General features: G+C 50.2%; 1 protein-coding gene across 1 annotated transcript in view; it reads left to right on the top strand.

The window, feature by feature from the left end:
• The window catches only part of RNF220 (ring finger protein 220), a 329,212-nt gene that overhangs the window by 204,895 nt on the left and 99,402 nt on the right, over window positions 1-24,915 (top strand). Inside the window, exons 4-5 of the mRNA XM_073357946.2 lie at window positions 742-871; window positions 24,240-24,285. Coding sequence (XP_073214047.1) covers window positions 742-871; window positions 24,240-24,285 — 176 coding nt within the window. The remainder of the gene's footprint in view (window positions 1-741; window positions 872-24,239; window positions 24,286-24,915) is intronic.

The raw sequence follows: 24,915 nt of genomic DNA, 5'->3' as shown, positions 1-24,915 counted from the left end.
GAATATTATTTATATTCCCAGAGTGCCTAGGAGCCCGTCGTGTGAGGTGCTGTGCAGAGAGAACAAAGCCGGGCCCTGCATAAGACAAGCTGGATACAGAGAGAGAGACAGATCGGGGAGCACAAGGAAATCGAACCTCGGCTCGGTTCACTGGACCCCACTGCCTCCCACTGGTGATGACATGTACAACGTGCCTGGCCGAAGATCCTTTAATCTGGAGGGGTGTTCGTACTCTCACTGTGCCTGCTGCCAGGGAGTGAAATTCATTAGAAAATATGCTATGGAATAGTTTTTTCCATTAGCCTGTATTCTATTAGTCGTGTTCAGATCGTCACGCTGAAATTCAGCCAGCCTGAAGTGGGAGCGTGTCACTCACACTAGCAATTTCCCACCCAGCCCTGTCCCCAGACACCCGGTCTCGGTCGAACAAGGGAATAGGACCTGGAGGCTGTGTCTGACCCGGCTGCGAGGGTTCACGGGAAGAGCATGGAGCTGCCTCGATAGAAACCAAATGGCAAAGCCTCACCTTTCCTTTTCGCTCCCTTTGGGGTTGCTGTGCCGTGGAGCTGGGTAGGGCGCCCGCCACCTCCCTGTTAGCATCTTGTGTCACGGGGTCTCTCTCACGTCCACGCGCTACCATTAGGCCAGCAGAGAAACGTGGCTGGGGTAATGTCAGCTTCAACCAAGACTGGGCTTACACAGGCATGAGGGTTAATGCTTTCTCCACTCCTCTCCCCACAGGCAAAAAGAAAGCAACCTTGTTCGACAGCCAGGCCCCGATCTGCCCCATCTGCCAGGTCCTTCTGCGCCCCGGCGAACTGCAGGAACACATGGAGCAGGAGCTGGAGAAACTCACTCAGCTGAACGTCAGGTAAGGGGCTGCCCTTTTTTCCATCCTCTCTCCACCAGAGCGGCCAGCTCGCCAAAGCTTAAAATCCAGGTGTGGGAGCAGGCGTCTCTCCGGGGCCAGCGGGCCATGGGCACTTTCCAAGCAGGCCCTGCCAGTGATAGCGAACGAGGTGTGTGTGGTGGGGGGGGAGGGGTTGTGGGCATGAAGCGCCCAATGGATTGGGCTAAATCCAGCAAACTCGTTTTCACCTGGGAGCCCAGGCCCTGATCCAGCCCCCATCAAAGTCAGCAGGATGACAGAGATTTGGAAGCACTCCTTAGACATAAACTAATGAATAGGTCCATCAATGGCTATTAGCCAGGATGGGCAGGGAAGGTGTCCCTAGCCTCTGTTTGCCAGGAGCTGGGAATGGGCGACGGGGGATGGATCACTCGATGATTCCCTGTTCTGTTCATTCCCTCTGGGGCACCTGGCATGGGCCACTGTCGGCAGACAGGACACTGGGCTAGATGGACCTTTAGTCTGACCCAGTGTGGCTGTTCTTATGTTCCTCCAGCCCCGCTAAAACCCAGGGACATGCGGCTTCCCACTGTGCTGCAAGCTTTCGGGCGAGCAGGTACTTACGGCTGTCAGCTCGAGGCATCCCTGGTACTTTGCTTCAGCAGGTATGAGGCTCAAGGGGGCAAAACCAAACCCCCCAAGGCAGCAGGCATTTAGCAGAGAGCCTGCTGCCCCAGGCTGCCTTTCAGCTCTCACTGCCTGCTGCTTTCCCCAGCACAGCAAAGTTCCCCTATTTAAAAAAAAATTAATTGCAGTTTAACTGCTAGCAGTTATTTAGGGAATGACTGCAGCCAAGGGTTGGCAGATCCCTGCCCCTGCCTTAATAAAACTCAGCAGCCTTGGAAAAGAGCGTGTTTATTTCAATTATTAATGAATTCCCCGGTCATTAAAAGGTGAGAAAAAGAATCAAACTGCCGACTGGAAGCTAAGTTACATCACCGGGGGATAGGGAAGGGAGTTGGAGGTGGGGGAGTGGCTCAGATTAATTGCCCCATAGCACCTGGTCAGACCACCACTGAGGTTTGGAGAGAGAAAGAGAGAAAGCCCACTTCAGACTCAGCTGAGTCTGGGATATTTTTCCAGCCAAGCAATGACTGCGATCAGCTGCAGATGAAGGGAGAATGGAGGGAACCTCAGCAGAGACCTCCTGAACTGGGGCTGGATTGAGACCTCCCAGATTCATCACCCAGGTGGCACTCAGCTGGAGTGCAGATCCATGGCTCTTTAAAAGAGAGACAGTGAGAGAGAGGAGGAAAAAAAAAGGGAATAGCCAATCCATTCATCCCACGCGACACCCAGTCCCCTTGTGTGCGTAATTTATGGTGTAATTTGGGCGGCATCCAACTTAATAAAGGGCCACTGCAAATTAGTGAACAGGTTTAAATGAACAGAAGCAATTAGTGGTCAGAGCAGCCCATCAAGGAAGTTGGGCCAATATCAGAGTGAAACTGAAACTGCAGAGCAGCCTCTGGTTGGTGCAAGGCGGTGATGGGAAGGTGGCGTTTAATGGGAAAGGAAAGGAAACCCTAAATCATAAAGCATGACAAGGGCCATTGTGGGCCAGCTGACAAATGAAAAAGAATGGCATTATTCCTTTAAATAACAGCGGCAGTTAAAGAGCAGACAGCTCTCTCTGGCTCGCCCTCTCTTCCCCGGCCGGCTCTGGTCGGCCCCGTGTGCAGTGAAGAAGAATCAGAGGTCTTTATTAATTATTAAATAACAACTCCCACCGTGCCATGACAGATAACAGTCAATCTGTTCTATGGATTCAGGCAAGAGAGGCTAATCTCCAACAAAGCAGCTCGTCGCCCTGCCACTCTCTCCCCGCCTCCTGGCCGCGGCCGCCCTAGCCGGGGAGGGAGCCCCCGAAACTCCTGCCAGGGCGGTGAGCAGGAGCACCGGGGAACGGGACACAAATGTGGCTGCTTACCTGGAATGAACCCCTTGCTCTCCCAGCCAGGCAGGGCTGGTTGGCTGTAACAATCCGAGTGGCCCTTCTTCCGCTCCCTGCCCTGGAGGCCTGGCCACAGGAAGAGCCGGGAGCAAGAGAGCAACACATCACCGAGAGGAGAGAGAAACTCATGATGATCTCAAATAATCCAATCAACATACAAATAAAGGAAGGGCTATAAACGTGATGGGGATCGGGGCAGGAGCCCAGCCCACTCCCTGCCAATGCCGAGTCATTATGAAAATGACAGAGCAGCTGTTACTTATCAATCTGATGGGGAGAAACATGCCGAGGGGTTGCTTTCCAGCGGGGCTCAGTTTTTAACAGAGGACACAGCCAGTCATGGTTTGTGTGGTGATGTTTTAATAAACCTGAATCATTTACAGCAACAAAAATAAATGGCCAGCGCTTACAGTGAGGCAAGGCTGATCCCCTCAGACCCACTCTGCAGGCATCATCACAGCCTTAGCAAAAAAGCGTCCAGGCCAGCCTGCTTCCAGAGGTGGGATACTGGGCTGGAAGGAGCAGTGGTCTGCCGGTGGAACAGACCGTTGGGTCTGGGGCGACCTTGCCTGGCACGCTGGGTTTGAGGTTAGGCAGCTCCTCAGCAGGAAGTTAGTGCCATACGGAGGGAGGGTGGGGGCAAAGGAAGGGGAGCAGTGGAAAGAGGAAGCATTCCCAGGGTATTCACAGGAGGGATGGGATGGAGGATGGGCTGAACTGCAGGAAAAGGCTCCTTGCAGGCGAGATCTATGGGGCTGTGGAACCATCTCCACAGGGAGGGGCGGGAACCCCACCCTTTGGGACCGTTGGAAAGCCACTCTCAGGCAAGGAGGGGCGCGACTGAGCCGGTGTGGTTAGATGCCATCCCAAGGGGCTGGCAACCAGCTGTGAGCGCAGTCACCTGCGTTGAGGGGCTGTGCCTAGAGAAGAGACGAAGCCAGGGGTGGGAGAAGCAGCTTTGAGGCCAGTCATTGAAACAGGGCACGTAGTGAAGTGGAATTTACCAGAAGCCTCTTCAAACATTGCGTGGGTTTGAGCTGAGATGGGCCCAACCTGAAGGGTTCAGCCTTGAATCTGGGTCCAAACCCCTCCTTAAAGTGGCTGGGGCCTGAGAACCGCCCCGCGAGTCCCAGCTCAGCGTTTCGAGGGAGGGAGGGAAGGGAGAGGGCTGCATGCAAATTTCATTTCTGAGCCACTGGCGGCGTTTCAAGAGCCAGCAGCCTCGGAGCCCTTCTCGGCGTTACATATGTAACAGCCTCATTGAACTTGACATGTCAAATTCAGGCCATTTGTGCAAAATCTCCCTTTAATAATACCGTTTCATTTCGCTCAAATGAGACTTGAATGCATGTAAAATGGAAAAGGATATTTAAGCGCTAACATTAGGCAGATGTCTTGCCAGAGGCCGATTGAATATATGAGATTTTGAAGTGCTTAACACGTTTTCAGTGCTCCCTCTTAGAATATGTCACCTGGCTTTCTTCCCCCCCCCCCCTTTTTTTCTTTTTTTTCCCCTCTTTAAGCGAAGGGTATAAATTGAAAGTAAACAAAACTACAAGCCCTCAGCGTTATGGGATTAACTCCTTCAGTACCGGAAAATTCATGCTCTCCCTCTGCAGAGAAATGAAGTAGGAGCTTACCTTTGGGAAGCTCCCGTTCCAAGGAGCCAAAGGCCAGTTGTGAAGAATAGGGTTTGGGTGTAGAACCAGTCCCAGAAACTCTTTAGGGGAGGGGCCCTCTGTTCATTTTATCTGTGTGCAGCACCCAGCCCCATGGGGACCCAATCCTTGATTAGGCCTCTCGGCATTCGCACAATAGAAATAATAAATAATAACAGTACCACATCAGACCTATATGCATGGCACGTAATTGTGCCCCAGGTCCCACTGAGCCTGTACAGATACATGGATCGGACCCTGCACCTGTCTATCTTGCCCATAGTTATGTATTTATTGACACCAGCTCCAGGGTAGCCAGGAAGCAGCAATCAGGTCTATTGTGGAATTCGGCCGGCAGTAATATCCCGAAGCCGGTCTGAGTGTCTCTCGGTGCAGCGTGGGTTGCATCTCCATCTCCTGTCCAGGAGGTGGGGGTCGTTTGAGGAATCAAAAGCAACTCCGTAACGTCCAGATTCCCACAATCCCATCTCCTGCATGCAGCCTTGTGCTCCTGCTGATGTCAATGGCACACAATGGCACACAATCAGTGCTCCTGCTGATTGTCAATGGCAATGCGAGCACACACCCAAGGGAAGCACCATGCTCCCCATCCCGCCACATGAAGAGAGCGCGCCTGGTGTGATTGACCGGGAACGTGTGGCCCCAGGAAGGTGGGGAAGAAAGTGGTGTAGGGAAAGGGGTGAACGGCAGCCCACTCTTTGACTGCCCTGTATGAATCTGGGGTCACTGGACAGTGCAGGGCACATTACGGCACACCCTCACCAGGTGCTATTTGCTAAATTTTCCAGCCTCCACCATGCTCCCGTCCACATGGCTCCTGATGGAGCTAACTGGGCACTGTGCCCTCAGAATGACGATCAGTTTGTTCTGTGTGCAGCCAGCCCACTGATGTGGTGGCCCCTTATACATAAACTTGCCCCAATATACATATATGAATGGATATGCCATAGAATGTGTGTCTGGGTGAATATTATTGGTGGAGCTGGTCATGACACGCCTATAATTAAGGTTGCCTAACACTTTCCATTATAAGACCCTTCTTTTTAGTTGCTTATAACTTGCCAAACTTAAATCACATGGGCTGAAATTTCCCATGCTGGGTGTCTGTCTCAAACTGAATTTTGGGGGGAAAGTTAAGCTAAAACGGGTCAGCTGTTTCAGAGAATGACATAAAGGAAAAATACATTGTTGTGTCCGAGATAAAATACAAATAAAAACTGAGATGCTCTGGTGCTTCCATGATTTGGAGCAAGCACTTGAAGTTGGTCGAGGGCAGGTGGTGCCAGAGGTGTGGCTTTTGCTGTCTGCATGAAAATATGCCCAAATCTGGCCAAGTTATGAGCCTCTATAAAATTCTCAGTTTGCACATGCTCAGTAAAGACTTGTTAGAGTTCGGCTTCTCAATTCTCCAGAGAATTTATCTGCACTGAGCACGCTCCAGCCCAGGGCTACAGACACTGAGTAAGACGTTCACTGCAGTTGTTCTTCCCAAACAGCTGTGCCACTGGGTCTGAGAACCAGGAGACTGTGGGATGGGCAAGAGCCAGGGTAGATAGAAGTGAATAGGGGAAACAATGTCAGGAGCTGGGAAGGAGAGTGTAAGAGGTAGACAGGAGAGTATAGGAGCAGAAGTGGATCGGGGAGAACCTGGAGTGATGGGGCAGAAGGGTCTGTAGCCCCTAGAACCCTGGAGTGAAACCTAGGATTCCCAAGTCTCAACATTCCTCTGCTGTCACAGATAGCTGGGAAACCCACTGGCAAAGCAGTGTCTCATGGCCCGCTAGTGGCAGGTTCATATAGAAGATAAGAGCCTTCTACTGCTACCAACTTAGCTCAAGTAGTAGAGGACTGCACTGTGCCCTTTTGCTGACCCACGTGGGGGAGAGGGGTCAGTGTGGTTCCACATGATGGAATTTCTGGTTTTCCTGTTTGCTTTTTAAAAATTTTAGGAATGTAAACTATCTCCACACACACACACCGGAAAAAAAAACCACCTATGTTAAAAGAACATTAAGATTGCAAAATGAAGCACACAAAAGCGAGGAAATGCCAGAACTAAGGATGCCCATGTCACCTTAATTTGGCCCCCTTGTGCATCTGCATTATGATAGTCTTTAGTGACTTGGTGCTTGACTTTGCCACCTTAATGCTCTTGTTCAATCTTATACTTCAGCGCTGTGAGTTCATAGCTGTAAACGGATGTGAACTGTCATTACTAAAATTTGGTAGGCAGCATAGTCTGGGGAATGGGGCAATGCACATTGAGTCTATACCCCTGGGTTCTGTTCCTTGTTCTGCCACTGTTCACCTGGCTGACCTTGGGCAAGTCACTTCTCCCGTCCCATCCTTTGTTTTACCTGTATGTAGCTCTTGGGGGTAGAGACTCTCTCACTATGTGTGCATAGTGCCCGGCTCAGCATTAGCTTTTGACGTCTCTGGTGCAGCACTGTAACCAGCCGTGTCCATCGGGTCTCTCTGTTATCTGGATCCAGGTAATTTCAAGCACTCAGACATTGCCCTGGTCTAAGGGCTGTATTATGTCTCATGTAGTTTGGTTTGGTTTAATGTGGAGTCTCGCTAATTGTGCTTTAGTCACATTATTTCTGTGTGAGTGGCCTCAGTCAACAGGAGACTCGCTAGATTTCTTATTCAAAGAGCTAAACTGTAGGCTCAGAGGACATATGACTCTTTAGATTTATCATGAAACAGCTGATCATAAGCAGCTCTTAACACCTTGTAGGGGTGCTCAACAGGTGCCTTTAGTTACAGGGATGTGCGTGGAATGCTGGACAAAGAAGGAAACGTAGCTTTCCTAAAGCACCGTTTGCTGCATGAGGCACAGGGATACTTGCCTGGGATAAAAAATTATGAACAAGGATACAAAGCTACTTAAAGAAGCTACAGTGCTTCTTTCTTTCTTTCTTTCTTTTTTTCTTTCTTTCTTTCTTGCACTCATCATTGTAGTATTTGTGTGCACAGGAAACAATAACAACTATGGAACAAACACAGCTGATCTTTGTTCAAGCTATTTGAATAAATACGTACTTTAAAATCCCACCGGGCAGCCTCCATTAGCTGCTACCTTCCCTGGTTAACAGGCTCTTGTTATTTGGCTGCTTTGTGGCCCACATGAAGAGAGTGGGGGTGAGGTCTCGGTGTGCACAGCATTCTAGGGGTTAACGAGGGGCCCCATGGAGACAAAGCTGCCTTGCGGAGTTCCCAGTGTGCTGAGAGCCAGCCCAGCACACACGCTCTCCTACGTCCCAGCTGATTGCAAGGCATTTCCCAAAATACAGCTGAGGCTGGCTCCTTCAAGCTAGGTGCAAAGGGAAAATGCTCCCAACGGTTTTCCGGTTGGCAGGAAGCGGAGACCCAACGCTGCTGGGGAGAGGGAAGTGGAGCGGGATGCAGTGGGGCGGCAGGAAGGTCCCTTTCAAAGCAGGGTAGGTGCTCACGGGGGAAGAGCAGCTCATCCTATTGTGCCAGCTTTGATTCATGGTGAGGGAGGGAAAGCCAGACCCAAGGACTTCAGTGGCTTCCGCGCCTACGGAGGCTTTCAGTGAATCCTGCCAGGATTTAAATCTTCCCTCCTCATTCCCCTTAGGGTGGGCAGTCTTTTCCCTTTCCCGCTCTCTCTCTTTTTTATCTTCCCTCCTTTGGCAGGCAAGCTGGGAGCAGAAACTGCTGCCTCAGCCCCTGGCAGCGGTTCCTCCGCCCTCGCTGATGCCGAGAGGGCTGTCTCCCAGGGCTACTGTGAAAGAAGGAGATAGCTCCCCATCTCCACACTCTCCAGGAAGCTGGATGGGGCCCTGTCTCCACTGGGACCAGAACACTGGAGTCTGGGAACATGCTTCAAATATGGCTCAGTCCCATCCTCACTGCCAGCCTCAGTTGTCTTGGGGGGCTGCCGTGTTGTAACTGGGGCCTGCCGCTGGTATGAACATGTAGTGCAGATGGGGCCTACAGCGTGGTGTGACTGCACGGCTCTCACACCCCATCCACCCTGGTTAGGGGAATCCTGCTCCTACAACAGCATTTACACCGGGCTGCTGCGTGCACAGCTCTGATCCCCACGTGCACAGGCCTGGTTTAATTCCAGAGGGAGTTCCTGGACTTTATGTCACCAAAGAAGGCTCCTAGCATGGACCAGGGAGAGACCTGCGTGGTGCAAAAATTGACTGGCGGCCCTGCCCCTCCCTTCAGCCGCCCAAAAGAATCACACCAAGCCACTGGTCTCCAAGGGGCAAGCGCGGCGCACTCCCAAGCCCCAACAGGATAAATAGAGTGTGTAAAACCCAAATTAGTTCTGTTGGCACATGTCATGTCAGGGTCATGGCGCTCACCTCCGGTCTCCCAGATTTATGCCCAGGGACATAAACACATCAGCCAGCTTGCAGGCGCTGCTTCTGCACTCCCCGAGCAGCCAGTGCCTCAGACTTACAAGGCTTTGAATGAGTGAGATTAGAGACATTTATGAGTGAGATTTTTTTTTTTACAAAGCTCCATTGAAATACATAGTAAATCTCTCCCCTTAAAAGCAGCGAGACATGTGAACATAGCTCTGGGGGTGGGGGGGGGCACGAAACTGAATGAGTGTCACAGAGAGAGAACTAGACATCGAAACCTGTCCTTATCTCTCCCTTGTGTGCTAACTTTTCTTTCTTTCTTTCTTTCTTTCTTTCTTTCTTTCTTTCTTTCTTTCTTTCTTTCTTTCTTTCTTTCTTTCTTTCTTTCTTTCTTTCTTTCCAGGCTCTTTCCCTCTTTTTTCATCTTATTTTTCCCCCATTGGCTTGTTTCTTTCATCGCTTCTTCCCTTTCTCCCCTTCTTCCCCCTGCCCCTCCCTTCCGCCATATCAAGGCGACATCTCCAAGCCAAGTATTTTTCATTTCGCCTGTGGCCCTTGCTGACACGGTGGATATGCACAGCAAGTTAAATTCCCGCCTGATCAATAAAACAGAAGCAGTGTGTCCGACCGGTCGATATTTTTTTATCTGTCTTCAGCCCAGTCCTGCTGATGACAGCCCCCGGCGCTTCAGCAAAGACACTCAAGGGCATCGGGCTTTGGCAACACAGCTCTTTTTTTTTTTATTTAAATTAAAAAAAAATCCAGATGCCGACAAAAAAAAAAAGTTCATGGAGTTTGGCCTTTGCTTAATAACGTTTTTATGATTTATCTTAATTTTTAATTGAAAAAAATTTGCGAATTAATTGATTTCTGGGACTTGCCAATTAACATTGTAATTGGGTGCATGATAAATTTCGAAGGAGCATCATTTTTCTCCCTCTCCCTCTTGTCAGCGAGAAGGGGATTCGCGAGGGCAGATGCTTCCTATCCAATCCCCCCTCCCAGGTATGGCAGCTCCCCCGCCCCCCCCCCCCGCTACTGTATCTTAAAGAAGGAACAAGAAAGCTAATAAAGTCATGTTATTAGAGTCTCAACAGCAGTGACCTCGCAAGGCATAAATCCATGCCTGGGAGATCCTGGGGACAGGTACTATTAAGTGCCTCACGGTACTTTCTGCCAGGCAGCCGAGGACACCCTCCCCATCTCCTGATTGATCTTCGCAGAAGCTTGCCCCACAGCCTGTGTAAGGCAGCTCGGCTAAGACCATGGTCAGCCAGGTGCAGAGTTTGGAGCCAAGCAGCTGACGCCGCCAGCCGGGCCGGGGGAACTTGCTGAAACTTCCCCTAGCAAAAGGGCTTGAAATTTAGGGCCATATCCTGTCGGGTGCTCAGCTCTCAGTGGGGTCGGTGGGAGTGGAGGCTGCTGGCTCAGGATCTGGCCCTCACTCAGGGCTCTCGTGGACTGTGACTGGCACCTCCTTGGCTTCCACGTCAGAACCCTAGAGTTCAAAATGGAGGTGGGGTGGGGAGAGATCTCTTAGCGCCCCCCTGGGCCGTCGCTGCAGGCAAGGCAGGGCTGTTCCCCACAGGCAGTTCCCAAGGCCTACATCCAGTCTAGCTGTAAATGTCTCAGCCCTGGGCTGCTGCTGTTTCTGGGTCCCGGAGAGTCCCTACAAGTCCAGACTCACAACCAAGGGACAAGGGAGGGACGCCTCGAACGGCGCCCATTGGCAGTCTCGCCCCTTGGTTCCCGTAGACAGCACCTAGGAGCTCCCCGGTGCCAGTGGAGCCGAGTGTTTGCGGGGCAGCAGGCTTCACCGTCAGAGGCATCCGAGTTGATCTGCCTGTCCGTGCTTCCCTCCTGCCCAGTCGTCAGTGGAACAGACGGGTTTCCAGCGTGAGCTCGGCATGTAGCTGCTGAGGTGTTGTGGAAGGGCTGGTGCCGTCCCTGTGCCAAAGGAAAGACACCAACAGCCTCACTCCATCCCCGTCTCACACACACATTTTCTGGCGTGTTCACAACCCCACATACATCCACACACAGACACACTCCCTTGGACCCCCAGTTGGTCCTGTGGTCACATGCTCCCACATACGTGCTCGCATGGAGTCACGTGTACATGGAAACACACATGTCCACCCCCTGACACATGCACTCAAGCTGTCACCCAAGGGCTCTCTCTCGCTCTCTCGCACACAGACACACTCACACACACACACACATCCACACAAGCCTGGCCTACACGTTAAATGGAGGTCAACAAATCCACACTGATCTAGCTACGCTGACCTAACCCTGGGGGTAGATGCAGCCAAATCGACGAATGAAGGCTACCGTTGACATAGCTACCATCACTCGGTGTTCCTACGGTAACGGAAAAGCCCCTTCATCGCTGTGGGCTGTGTCTGGACTGTGGGGCAACAGCAGCATCATTGCGGCGCTGTAGCGATGCTGTTGTGGCCCCGAGCGTAGACATGGCCTCACAGTCACTCGTGCTCGCCCTTACACCCACACGTGCACATCCCCGCCTGCGCGCTCCTGCATCCCCTTTCACGTGTTCACATGCTGTCCTACGCTGAGACGGGCTCACACGTCCGCCCGTGCTCGCTGTCTCTCCTGCTCGCTCAGTCATGGGCACACGCATGAGTTCTCTGTCCCCGCCTCTGCTCAGCTCCCACAGAACAGGACAAGTCCCCAGTGAGGCTCTTTGCTGTCCTCTTGCTGCATTGTGAAGGGAGGGCCACATCCATGCTGCTTGCTTTGCCCTGCGGCTTTACAGTGCTGACCTTAGTGAGCCAGAGGGCAGGATCTTTGCTGAACCCCGGCTTTGTCTGGTGGCTAGTTCCCAAGCCCTGCAGTGGATTATCTGCCTGTTTGTTGGGATCTGCCCTGTGGGGAATCAGCCCAGGCATGGGAGCACACCGATACCCTCAAAGCCCAGTTATGTTCGCATGAAGCGATTCTGTGCTGTTTGCAAGGCAGTGAACGGAAACCTCTGCAAAAAGTTGTGAGGAACTGGTTGGCGTCTATGGGCACCACCACCCTCTAGTGTATGGAATCAGAATTGCTTGACTGTGTGTCATATACCCTACTCTACAAAACACTAGTGCAGATCCTCATCCCCTTTTAAATCAAATGGCAGGGCCTGAGCTTTTGGAGCAATAGAATCTGAGTTCTTTCCCTGCTGCCTTAGAGAAACTCCAAGCGACCCTGGCATGCAGCCTAGTGCTAACTGCGGTGTCCTCCCAGTAGGTGGTGATGTATTAATTTAGATGGAATAAGCGGGCCAAAGGGGTTAACATAACCCAGTCATTGTCCAATATTAAACCATGTTGAATAAGGTATACAGAGACCTGAACCTGCCTAGCGCCATGGCAAACACATTATTAAAAATCCTTTTAACCTTGTATTAAAACACAGAAAAGAAGGAAAATCAGTTAAAGCCTTTGAAAGGTAAAGCATTAAATAAGCATTTCATTTTAACACCATCCCTTGTTCCCTTTCCTTTTATCTGGTGTTTAGAAGGCAAACCCCCCTCTTGTTTGGCTGTTGCTTAGTTGGTATCAAAACTGGTAATAACCGTCATCCCAGCTGGGGCTTGGGAGTCAGCTGAAGCCAGCAGGGGCAGTGACGTCATCTGGGTCTCTCTCTCTCCAGCCCGTTCTGGTGAGGACACCTTATGGAATAGGGTGACAAAGGCCCGGGTTCCCAGGAGATGGTGGGCTGGCTCTCTCCAGTGGCTTCTGGCTGTTCTTCCTGCCTGTTCCTGGTTTTGTTCTTTCTTTCGCCACAAGATCTCTTTCTCATAGCCAACATACTCATTTTGGCTCATTAACTTCTGGCTCCACATCCCCTGTTTTTAACAAGCGTAATTTCAACACAGTCCTTGGATCATCCCAGGAGGCCTTTTCCCTGTAGACCAACACAATGTTTCCATCTCCCTTCTGCACTGTTTCTCATCAACGTTTGTGTCAGGGTTCCTTCCCCACTCTGAACTCTAGGGTACAGATGTGGGGACCCGCATGAAAGACCCCCTAAGCTTATTCTTACCAGTTTAGGTTAAAAACGTCCCCAAGGTACAAACTTTGCCTTGGCCTTGAACCGTATGCTGCCACCACCAAGCATGTTAAACAAAGAACAGGGAAAGAGCCCACTTGGAGACGTCTTCCGCCAAAATATCCCCCCAAGCCCTACACACCCCCTTTCCTGGGGAGGCTTGAGAATAATATCCGAACTAATTGGTTACAAAATCATCAAAGACCCAAACCCCTGGATCTTGGAACAATGGGAAAATCAGTCAGGTTCTTAAAAGAAAGATTTTATTAAAAAAAAAGAAAGGTAAAAATCACCTCTGTAAAATCAGGATGGAAAATGCTTTACAGGGTGTTCAGATTCAAAACACAGAGGATTCCCCTCTGGGCAAAACCTTAAAGTTTCAGAAAACAGGAATAAACCTCCCTCTTAACACAGGGAAAATTCACATAAAACAAGAGATAAACTAACCCGCCTTGCCTGGCTTACCTAGACTGGCTGCAATATTGGAGACTTGGATTGGGATGGGTTGGAGAAGATGGATTTCTGTCTGGCCTCTCTCAGTCCCAAGAGAGAACAACCCCGTAAACAAAGAGCACAAATAAAAGCCCCCCCACCCCCCCCAAGATTTGAAAGTATCTTGTCCTCTCATTGGTCATTTAGGTCAGGTGCCAGCCAGGTTAGCTGAGCTTCTTAACTCTTTCCAGATAACAGGATGTTGCCTCTGGCCAGGAGGGATTTTATAGCGCTGTGTACAGAAAGGTGGTGACCCTTCCCGTTGTATTTATGACAGTTTGTTATGAGAAGTCACTGTGACGTCCTGTGAACTTTTATGTCCTTTTTGCAGTTGCGCTCACAGGTTGGGTTTGTTTGTCTGGGCCCATTGTCACAGCAGCAGCCACAAGCTGGCTCCAAGAGCCCCTCGCCAGCAGTATCCCCACGTCAGCTCTCGCTCTGATGGGGCTGAACTTCAGCGACTTGCTCCTACTGGATCAGAATGAGGGGGACTGAGGTTGACTGATCTGGCCTTGCCAATCCCAGCTCTTGCTGTGATTCATCAGAGAGAAAGAAAGTCTCCAGCTGCAAAATCCAGATTCAGCTCTGGATTTCAGCCTCCAAAATTCAAAGGTGTCTGGATTTGGGACTTTGGCTCAGGCCCAGGTCTAGAGCTCCAGTTGCCTGGGGAACCTGCCATTTGCGTTAGCCAGCCTTTTCCTTAACAGCCTGGTTCAGACTGGATTTACTCTAGACCCACAGTGTGTGAACTACGGGGCCAGCCAGGAAGTGAGAACTTCTCAGTGATGTCAAACCAGGGTGCAGGGAGATCTGGGGCCCATGTTTCTGGAGAGCAGGAAAAGCAAGGATGATGTGTAGGCTTTTGTGCTGGCCGGCTGCACCAAGGGCCCCAATCCTGCAAAGACTTATGCATGGGAGTGATCCCGTTGAGCCCCGCGGGGCGGCTTGTGTACTTACAGCTGAGCACGGGCGTGCGTCTTCCCAGGGTCTGAGCCCTCGGAAGCAAAGAGCCAGCTGCCCAGACTGACATCACTGCCCTCGCCCCCCCAGGCCAGCGAGACAGATGCCCACATTGCGCGCCAGCCTTGTTTTCTGCCACACCGGGGAAAGGCTCAGGGCAGGAGAGGAGGCTGTTTGTGGTGCTGCTGATGCTGTGGATTTATCCTCCTCCATCCCCCTCTGATTTGTGCCCCTGCCCTTCGCCGCAGCCCATTAACCCTGGAATGAGAGAAAGAGAAGAGAGTCGTCCCCACGCTGTCAGAGGGTGGCAGCTGTAACAGGCCTGGACACTTGATCCACGTTTTCTCCGGGGCAGAGAGGAGGATGAGAAATGCAGCTGCCTGGCCCAGAGAAAGACGCCCCATTCCTCTCCGCCCCTGACAAACTCCAGGACCGCAGGGGAGGCAGGCTGGCTCCCAGCTTTACTCTTTCTAAGGATGAAGCTGCTCCCACTGACCTCCAAACACCTTGCTGGGGGTCAGTGGGGAATTTTTGCGGTAGTGGCTCTCTCCTGAAATCCATTTCCTTGTTAAATTAGCCACGGTGTTCAAAACTTTTGGTGCCTAAAGTAAGTCTCCCAAATTCGTGGGATGGTCTTGTTGTTCAGGCCCTGGTCTGGACCTTCGGAGAACTGGGATTGATGCCTGGCTCTGCCACAGTTTCCCTGTGTGACCCTGGGCAAGTCCCTTAATGTTTCAGTGCCGGTTCTGCACCTGCAAAATGGGGCTAGTACTTCCCTGCCTCCCAAGATAAAGCCATTAATGGGGCGGGGGGCTCCGATACTCTGGTGACAGGGGACCATGTACGTGCTAGATAGACGATCCTATCACGCATCCAGATAGTCGGGTTCTGGGTGTGAGAGGGGGAAGTGGAAGGAACACCTAGAAAAAACAGAGCCGGGGAATAAATCTGGGATCCATTTGTCCCCCTAAGCAGTGTGCAGTCGATATTGGAGCCTTTTTCGGCATTAGTACCGCCAGCTAGTGCTCCTTAGCCCCGCAGTAACAAAGAGCCCCCGCGGCCAGTCTCACGTCCTATTCTTCCCTCCGACTTTTATCTTCCCTTGGGGGGATGTCTGTAGCCTCCTTTTTTGCCTAGGTTTTAAGCAGCATGTGTGAGGAGCACAAAGCTAGGACTGAGGGGAAAATGAAGCCCTGTAGTGGAGAGAACCCCTGTTCCAAAGCTACACTCCGCCGTTCAGCCCCTATTAAAACCAGGGCGCGCCCAGGGAGGAGGTTCCGTGCCGAGCTGCCCTGTTTCGCTGAGCTTGCAAGACACCCAGAGCTAGGGAGACAGCACAGGCTCCCTGTTACGCTGGGCTCACCAGCCGATGCACGCAGGCAGCCGTGAACGCTTGGCCAGGGCCGCGGGTGTGAGGGTTACAGAGAGACGGCGGGATTTGAGTGGGATCAGGTGACTCGTGGGCAGGGTTTCATGCAGTCCGGATGATGCCACGCTCCTGCCGGGGTGTCCTTTATTTTGGGGAGCAGGGAGAAGGATTTCAGTCCCCACAGGCCAGGTTTTCAAGCGTGACGCAAGCCAGGGGCACACGCCGGGGCTGAGTGCGTGTGAACATCTAGCCATAAGGGGCACAGTGGTCACTGCTGAGTGGTGAGGACTTCGGACTTTCCAGACCTGACTGTAGGCACTGAGCCTTTGGGAGTCTGGCCCCGCATATCAGGTGCTAGGCAATATGCCCCGCATATCAGGTGTTTTCACTGGAGTTTGGAGCGTGTGATGTTGAGAGTCATGGGCCAGTCACTCAGCTGATGTACTGTAGCTCCTTTAAAGTCTTTTGGAGCTATGACAACTGACCCCAGCTGAAGATCTGGCCCTATGAAGTTTTTAAAAACCCCTAATTTCTCTATTTAGGTTTTAAATGACACCTCCATGTATTTAAACTGACATTAAAAAAATTCAATTCACTTTGCATTTCTCCCAGCTTGGGCAATGCAAACTGAGTGGCCCATTTTGTTTTGGGTTCTGACAGATTTCATATTTGGGTGCTTCTGCCCCAGGGCTGAGGTGTTTGTGTTGCAAATCCTGCTGCCGGGGACTTTTCATTTGCTTTAAAAATCAATTGTTTCCATTGGCACTTCTTTTAAAGGAAATCGTTCACATTTATGTTTAAAGTTTATTTTTACAAAATCTAATTTGGGAGCCAAATGCGAGCTGGCAGGGTCTCTTTTCAGCCAAAGCCCTGATGAGAATTATTTTACGGAATGGTTTCATAGGAGAAGAATAACAGGTATGTGGCAATCAGCAGTTGTCAGCCGCATCCTCACTCATCTCCTTAAATACCTTCTCATTGAAGTTTTATATTAAGAGATAAACACAAACAATCTTAGCTGCCCAAGCACAAGGAACTTCTTCCATCAAAGTGATTATTTATAATTATTTGCACAGTGGCCCCAGGGCTCCAGACCCATTGTACTAAGCACTAATGATCTCAAACCTTGCCATGATTAGCGTTCTTCACGACCATCTATGTTTAACCTGCTTTTTGGGTGTACTTCATGATCTCACTTGAATACACTTTTCTGAGAGTCAGTTGATGTTTGCGAAGCATTTAAAGATTTTTAGATGGCAGCATGGGCTAGTGGTTAGAGCAGAACACTTTGTATTGCACTAGAAGCCAAGCAAGATCAGGGTTCCATTGTGCTAGGCACTGTATAATGAGAGACATCCCTGTCCCAAAGAACTGACACTCTAAATAGACAGAGAAAGGAACATTGTCCCCATTTTACAGATGGAGGACTGAGGGAGACAGAGATTAGATGATTTGCCCAAGCTCACACAGAAAGATGAGAATTGAACCCCCCACCCCAAGTCCTAGCCTAGTATCTTAGCCACAAGCCCCCAACCTTCTTAAGCCCATTGATTCGCTTTAATTATCAACCCATATCTGTTTTTAAGGCCCATAACCAAACTGCCAGTCCATCCTCCCGAGCTGAAGCCAAAGTGTTGAGCAAACAGTTCTCTCCATAAAGGTCCTTAAGTGGTGCTCTCTGAGTCAGCTACGGGTGGAGCCCTGCAGCTTGGCATTTCCACGCTGCTTCCCAAGGAAAGCTGCCACAATGCTCAAACTTGGGTCTCTCAAAGGGACACTGTGAACTTGACCCTCTTCCCCCCACCCCCTTCTGTCTGGAAACATGGTACCTGCTAAAGAGACAAGGTGCACCAGAAAAAAGGACTTAGGCTGAAAAAAGTGAGCAAAAGCAGATCTCTCTCTATTTTGTCAGTTATTGGAAGGCTTGGAATTTTTATGGGTAAATATCAGGAAATGTTGGTTTCACTACACACACAAACTGACTAAAAATATTTCCATTGATAATAATCGAAATTTACAGCTAGGCAAAGTAAGACAAATGCTGCTTGAGAACTTATTACAGTTTGATGGAAAGTTGTTTACTTTGTATATTTTGCCATATGGTATTGACAATTTGTGCTTTAATGGCTATAAAGCTCTAACTTTTCGAATCTCAACATCTACTATCATTTAATAATTGTCTGACCTCCTCCCATATCGTTTCCTGCAACTATGAAAATTTAAATAAATAAACATTAAAAAATGTTTAAAAATAAACATTGATAGTATCCGGCCACACTGGGTCAGACCAATGGTCCATCTAGCCCAGTATCCTGTTTTCCAAGAGTGGCCAGTGTCAGATGCTTCAGAGGGAAAGAACAGAACAGGGAATCACCCAGTGATCCATCCCTTGTCATCCAGTTCCAGCTTCTGGCAGTCAATGGCTAGGGAAACCCAGAGCATGGGGCTGCATCCCTGACCATCTTGAAGTCCATGGAAGCTTGAGGGGATCAGCACTTTTGAAAACGATGCCACATTTATCTAGGTGCCTAACTATAGGTATGTCTAATTTTAGGGACCCAGGTGTGAACAATTTTGTCCTGAGCCCACTGTCCCCATGCTCATCTTCCATGGGCTGGAATCATAGGAACATAGGTCATAGGACTCAAAGGGGCCCTCTGGGTCATGGAATCCAATCTCCTGCTCTTGCAGGCAGCCTGGCCATAGCTTTCCCCTGCACTTGGGTCACCACAACGTGCCCCAGAGATGCTTTGTCAGAAACACATGCCACATCAGCATACACGTTTTCATCCTACCAGATTCCTAGAGCAGCATCTTCTTCATTTCCATTGCGCTAGAATTGTCATCTCGGGGAATCAGGAGGTGTCGCATTGTCTGTTGGCAGCTGGAGGACAGCAACTCCCTGAGATGACATCCCCTGTTTTTTATATGCAGAGTGTTCCTTGGAAGGAAAAATTGCAAAGGTTACTATACATGACAGCGAATGTGGCACTGGCTTTGGACCGACGCCCCTGGGACTCACTGCAGGGAATGCAGTGTTGGATGTGGATAACCACCCCTTGGACTTCTGGGCAGTTTAGAACATGGTGCCGGGGCTGCACGTAGCCCCATGGTCTTCTGGGTAATAGAGCAGCAGCCCTGGGGACTTCAGGGCATTGTTTAATATTAACTGGGGATTTTTCTCAGGAAGTCAGAGCCTGGTTTGAAAAGGCTCCTGCCCATCCATGCCTTATCGCCTGTTTCTTTAACTTTTGCTGAAAGGGAATGCTCCTCTTAACAGCTGGTGTGAAGTAATAAATGGAGGGGGTAGAAATCTCCAGAGAGCTGATATGGGTTCCTGGCAGCACGTGGGTATCCGGCCACCTGACTCCCATTAACACTAATATGGGTGATGCAGCTGAATGCCTTCACAGTGATCTCAGGGCATAGTCACCCTGATGGGGTCTTAGCTCCAGGGATAACAGCCATCTGAAGTCAGTGACTTTCCATCCTGGAGTCTGAGACCATCGTAACCCAACACATACACACAAACACACAAACACACTGTCTCTATACCACGCTGTGTGTGCAGCTGCTTATCCCCTAAAAATGGATTAACATAGAAGCATCCATTTATCTGATCAAAATGAAAAATTAGGGTCTCCCCTGAATCCCTGGGCAGCAGTGGGGTGTCCCCGCCCCCCATATGCCCTTTTTCTCCTCCTTCATAATTTTTGTGTGTAAAAGAGAAAGAAGTTGTTTTGTTGTAATGAACTAGATAAACAATTCCCCAAATAGATTAAAACTAACTGTAACTTATAAAAACGGGTAGTAATTATATTTTATTAGCTAGCAAAACACCATTTTTTTATTTCAAAGGATAATTCTGTGTAAATCACCTTAATTAGAAGTGTCAGAGGAGCCTGTGAATATCGTACTTAGTAACTAATTTCCTATGTACAGGTTATAATTTAAAACACATGGATCACTTGCCGAGTGGAAATATGCTAGCCATGAAATAATGTGGGGAGTGTCGGGGTTATTACTATGTAAATGTGTAATCATTTCAGACCACTGCAGACTTGCTTAGTGATTAAAGAGAATTCCGAGGTCTCCAAAGATTGTGCTCTCCACAAGAGCCTAGAGCGAGAAACTTTAAAAGGCACCGAAAAGTGTTTGAACTTTAAAGGTCTTGATTTCCCTTTTACCATTTTTAATTTGTCTGCGGTGTTTATGGAATGGAAGGTTTCTCTTTGCTGATGGCCTTTCGATTCTCAGTCCATTGCCAGCTTCTCTTAACAGTTCACTGCCTGGAAGCGCCCAGCCTCCCGCAAAGGAGGACGGCAGCCCAGAGTGCTGCAAAGCCTTTATGATAGATTATTATTTAGAGGAGCAAAGGAACTGCCAAACTAAATCAAACCCAAGGTCCATCTACTCTGGTAGGCGGCCTCCAACAGAGGCCAGCACGGGGTGCTTCAGGAGAGAGTACAAGAAACCCCACAGCAGGCACATTTGCAACAATCTGTTCCAGAAAAAGTTTTTTCCTAAACCCCAAAAGTTGGAGATTGGCTTACGCCCTGAAGCATGAGAGTTTATGTCCATTCCAAATCTCTCTGTCGCTCCCTCCCTTTATTTTTTCTTTTTAATTTTTAATATTAAAAGGAGTAATGCAACAGGACTAAATGTGTCCCAAAACGAAGGGTTTCACTTTGAAAAATTACAAAAACTAAGAATAATAGAAACCTTTCCAAGAAGTTTAAAGCCAAATCCAGCAAAAATGTAACAAGCCCCCAGTTATCTTTAGGGTTTGAATGTTGGACTTGCAGCTTGCACGGGTTTGAGCCAAAGCCCGGTGAAGTCCCTGAAAGACTGTCCAGTGACTTCAGTGGCCTTTGGGTCAACTGCGTCGAGGGCTGAGTAATTATCAGCCGTAGGCTGTTATCTTTTGTGGACTGTCTACGAGAGAGGGGCACATGCAACACACTGAGCCAGCAGTTACAGAAACAACTGTTTAAAACAAAAATTTATTCCTCCTTCCGCACCCCCATTCACTAGTGTTTGCAACTCAAAGCTGCAGCCTTGGAGCAGGGGAACCAGCAAACGAAACTGGCTAGAAAAAGTGTGAAACTAACTAATCTTCTTTCCTTGTGAAAGGTGGAAGGCTTTGGAAGAGCCAAACAAGGGTATCATTGGTGAAAAATAAATGAGATTCTCAGTGTTGCTTTTAAGTTGAATCATTTCAAGCACCGTTAACAACAGAGGGAATGAAACTTGTTTTTTTAAAATATAATATTTTGCCTAAAAGGGGAAGAAGTTGTTCACACCTGGCAGAATGATTTAAATAAAAAGGTAACACTGAAAAGCAGGAATCAAGCCAGTCACATAATATTGCAGGGCCAGATTCAGAGCTGTGGTGAATGGGTGTGACTCCACTGAAGTCAGTGCAATTGTACCTGCTTGCACTGGATTGGAGTTTGCCCTCAATCCTAGAAGATCAGGGCTGGAAGGGACCTCAGGAGGTTATCTAGTCCAACCCCCTGCTCAAAGCAGGGCCAATCTCCAATTTTTGCCCCAGATCCCCCAAAATGGCCCCCTCAGGGATTGAACTCGCAACCCTGGGTTTAGCAGGCCAAGGCTCAAACCACTGAGCTGTCCCTCCCCCCGGCATCAGATCCAAATTCCAAACCTTCTCTGATAGCCATAGTTTATAACAGCTCTCTTTTCCTTTGCTGGTACCAGAAGGTCACATACATCCCCTGTGCACTGAATGGATCTGGCTACCAGTAGAGCGGAAGCAGGTGTTCCTAGGAGGACTAGTGCGCTTGGGGTACGTAGGTGGACAGGTCTGTGCTGGAGAGGCTCACAGCTGGGGTGCTGCCACTTTTCGTTTATCCCTCCCCTCCCCTCCCCACCCCTTTCCTTCTCTGACTCACACAGGTGGAATCACAGGACCGTCTCCTACACATTAGAGAATGCAAAGCAAAAGGAATCAATGAACAGAGAAAAAAAGGTGAAATCAACTTCACAACTCCTCTGTGAATCCTGCGTTGCTCCAAGGTGCCATATTCACAGCCCTGGAGATTGATGTCCCCTGCCTGCCCCATAGGCAGGACGGGTACAGCACAGACAGTACCCCACACTGTCCTGCCTCTGTCCCCCCCCCAACACCCCTTCCCTATTTCCCCCCGGTACACACAGCGTGTGTACACACAGCATGTTTTTGCTGGAGACAAAGTATAATGTTCTGAGCTTCATCCCCAGTAACTGGCTTGTGCCAAGGGGAAATCTGCTGGGTCTGATTGGGAAGGGACCCCCCACACACACACACACACACCAGATTGTGGAGTGACAGCAGTGCCTGCAGTAGCTACCGTGTGGTTGCAAATCTGTCAGCGCCAGCCTCCCCCTAACCCAACCCTCTGGCGACCCACGGAGCTGTGCTCCAGGACGTGCATGGGCTGCAGAACCCTTGCGTGGGCTCCCCCTACATTTCACCCTGTGCCGCAAAACTGCATCTGTTCTGCCCAGGGCGTGGGTAGAATATGTCCCAGCGGAGCTGGGTGGTCCGGACCCTCTGCTGCTGAAATCTCTGCAGGAGAGAACAGCGAGAAACAGCTTCCAACCCGTCCCCCTGTTCAGCTGCCTGGGGCCACTGCAGTCAGAGCTGGCATGGTCAGGGCTGTGCTGTGAAAGGGGTTCTGGAAGGCAAAGCACCCCCATTACCAGTGCTTGCCACAATCCAGAGCCCTGGAGAGGGATAGATGGGAGGGAGACAATGACTGAGACGCTCATCCATGTTCACGTCCATCAAAGAGCCCAAGTAACTGCAGCTGTTTGGCTAAGAATCATGTTTTAAAAGTGCCTCGTTAACTTCTGTGCATTGGGGATGGGAAATGGAGAGGCAGCAAAGCCTTGATCTCTTGCACTTTGGTGACCCGATCATGACAAATAATTCCTTATCTCACCCCTTCTGAGGCCCACAGAGGGGTACGGGCGGGTGTCGTGGGGTTGCGGAGGTTTGTAGCCTGAGGAGGAAACACCTTCCTCCATCCCTTCTCATTTCATAACACCCAGCCATCTGCCAAATCAAGGCAGATTAAAGCCGGCCAAATTCAATTTCTCCCCACTGCCACTGCAGCGCAGCATCTGGGGCTAAAGTGTCCCCGACAAAGCGAACATGACAGCCACATTGCTTTTTTGTCACATCTAGTACCATGTTGATCTTCTGAAAGTCTCATAAAAACGTATTGATGTCTCCCATATTGCTGTGATTGGGAAGAAAGGAGAGTGTGTGTGCGGGCCCGCCTATGCACGCGCGTCTGTATGCACGTGTATATTAATGTTTCTGAAGTAGATCTGATTTGATATGTCTTGTTCTATTGTCAGCAGCTGTTTAGCGAGGCTTTTTAATACTTTCTGGCTGCCGATCACTCATCCTTAGCCTGGAATGCAGGCTTGCATACAAATTTTGTTATTAAACACAATTCCATTCCCCCCACCCCCAACCTCCGCCTCCACCCGCTAACCTCCTCCCTCCACCCACCCATCCATCCATCCATCCATCATCTCCCCGGGGCTATGGAGAGGTGGGAGCCAGCCGCCCCGCCACAATGTACTTACAAGTGCAGGCATCGGGTTGGCAACATATTTCAAGATCCTTTTGCCTGCTGCAGGTGCTTTGCATTGACAAATCGAATCATGGGGAAATAATTTATTTCCTAATGCTGTTTGCAGCGTGTTAGCAGGAGAATTTACATGAGAGAGATTACTTTAATAACCAAAAAATTACAGTGCGGGCCTCCCCACCATGTCGGCTTTGATATGTAATTGTTTCAAGTTTAACCTGTCTGGAGGGGGGAAGTGTTATTAAATCTGCGGCATCTCACACCAGGGAGGAGCAGGCGGGGAGGAGGGCCCTGACAGCGATCTCATTCCCCGCTGAGAGGGAGCCGCTAAATGGGAAACAAGCGGAATTAACAAATGACTCCAGCCAGTGGCAGGACTGCCGCCTCCTCGGCACTGGTTGGAAGAGGGAGAGTTTTCTACGTCTCCTTGTTAGCAGTTAATCTCGCTCGCTTTCTCTTGGTCTGCTCTCCCTCGAGCCCACTCCCGCGCGGCGCTGAGCACCCTCAGTTCCTTTCAGAAGGCAATGGGCACCTCGCATGATCGGGCCCCTCGGCGCTGTGGCAGCGGTCACAGAGAGAGGTGGGCAGCAGCAGCAGGGGGGAGGAATGGATTTCACTTTGCAAAATCTCATCAGCTGGATTTGGGTTTTGCGAAGCCAGGACTGGCTCCACTCTAGGCCCCATTTGATCCAAACCTTTCCAGTTTGGGAGCGTTTGGTTAAACTGCCCCATCTCGGATCAGAACCAGGATCCCTGTCCCCTGGTATTTAACCTCCTTTAGTTCCCCTGCACAACCCCACTCCCTACCCCTGTCCCTTGCTGTCATGCGGTGGCCAGGACGCTCACTCTCTTCTTTTCTCTCTTGGCAGTAAGAACTCCATACTGAAGGATTCCATGGCACCTGGCACCCCCAAGGTAAGTGAGGAAAAGCGTCATCTGTTGTCAAGCTCCCTGAAAGTGACCTGATTCACACCGGCTCCCCCTCACATACACATGTCACTCCCCATCCCACGTGGTGAGGTTCACACACCAGTCCCCGGGATACTGGGTGTCTCTTGAGTGGGGTCGTCTGTTGTGATGCTCCCCCAGAGGTGAAATGCTGTTTAGTTTCTGGGCTCATTTTCAAGCATCAGTCTAACCGGGGGAGCAGGGGGGCAGCTGCTCCTACTTGGCCAGCTGCCAGGAGATTGCCTGCTGCTCCGGAGTGGCTGGTTCCCAGCGCAAGCTGGGCCACTCCTCTTTGCGCCAGTGGGACCATGCAACCGAAGAGCGGACAGGTCACCGGGACCCCACGTTCTGTCTCGTGACAGCATGATTGTGCTCCCTGAGCTCACAGCACAGAGCCATGCGCTGGAGTTAGTGGCTGTAAAGCTGGGAGTCAGAACATCCTGGGGAAATGAAAGAGACCAGGAAGAAGAGCCACCGCTCCATATTGAAATGGTGCCAAGATACTGTAGACTCCTTCCTCCTTCCCTCCCTTGGCAGTGACCTGCCCCACCGGCCCAGCACAGAGTTCTGAGAGCCACGTCTATCACCCACGAAACG

The sequence above is a fragment of the Lepidochelys kempii genome, chromosome 8, assembly GCF_965140285.1.
Source record: "Lepidochelys kempii isolate rLepKem1 chromosome 8, rLepKem1.hap1, whole genome shotgun sequence".
NCBI classification, from domain to species: Eukaryota; Metazoa; Chordata; order Testudines; family Cheloniidae; genus Lepidochelys; species Lepidochelys kempii.
This window is presented reverse-complemented; position numbering and strand designations above follow the sequence as displayed.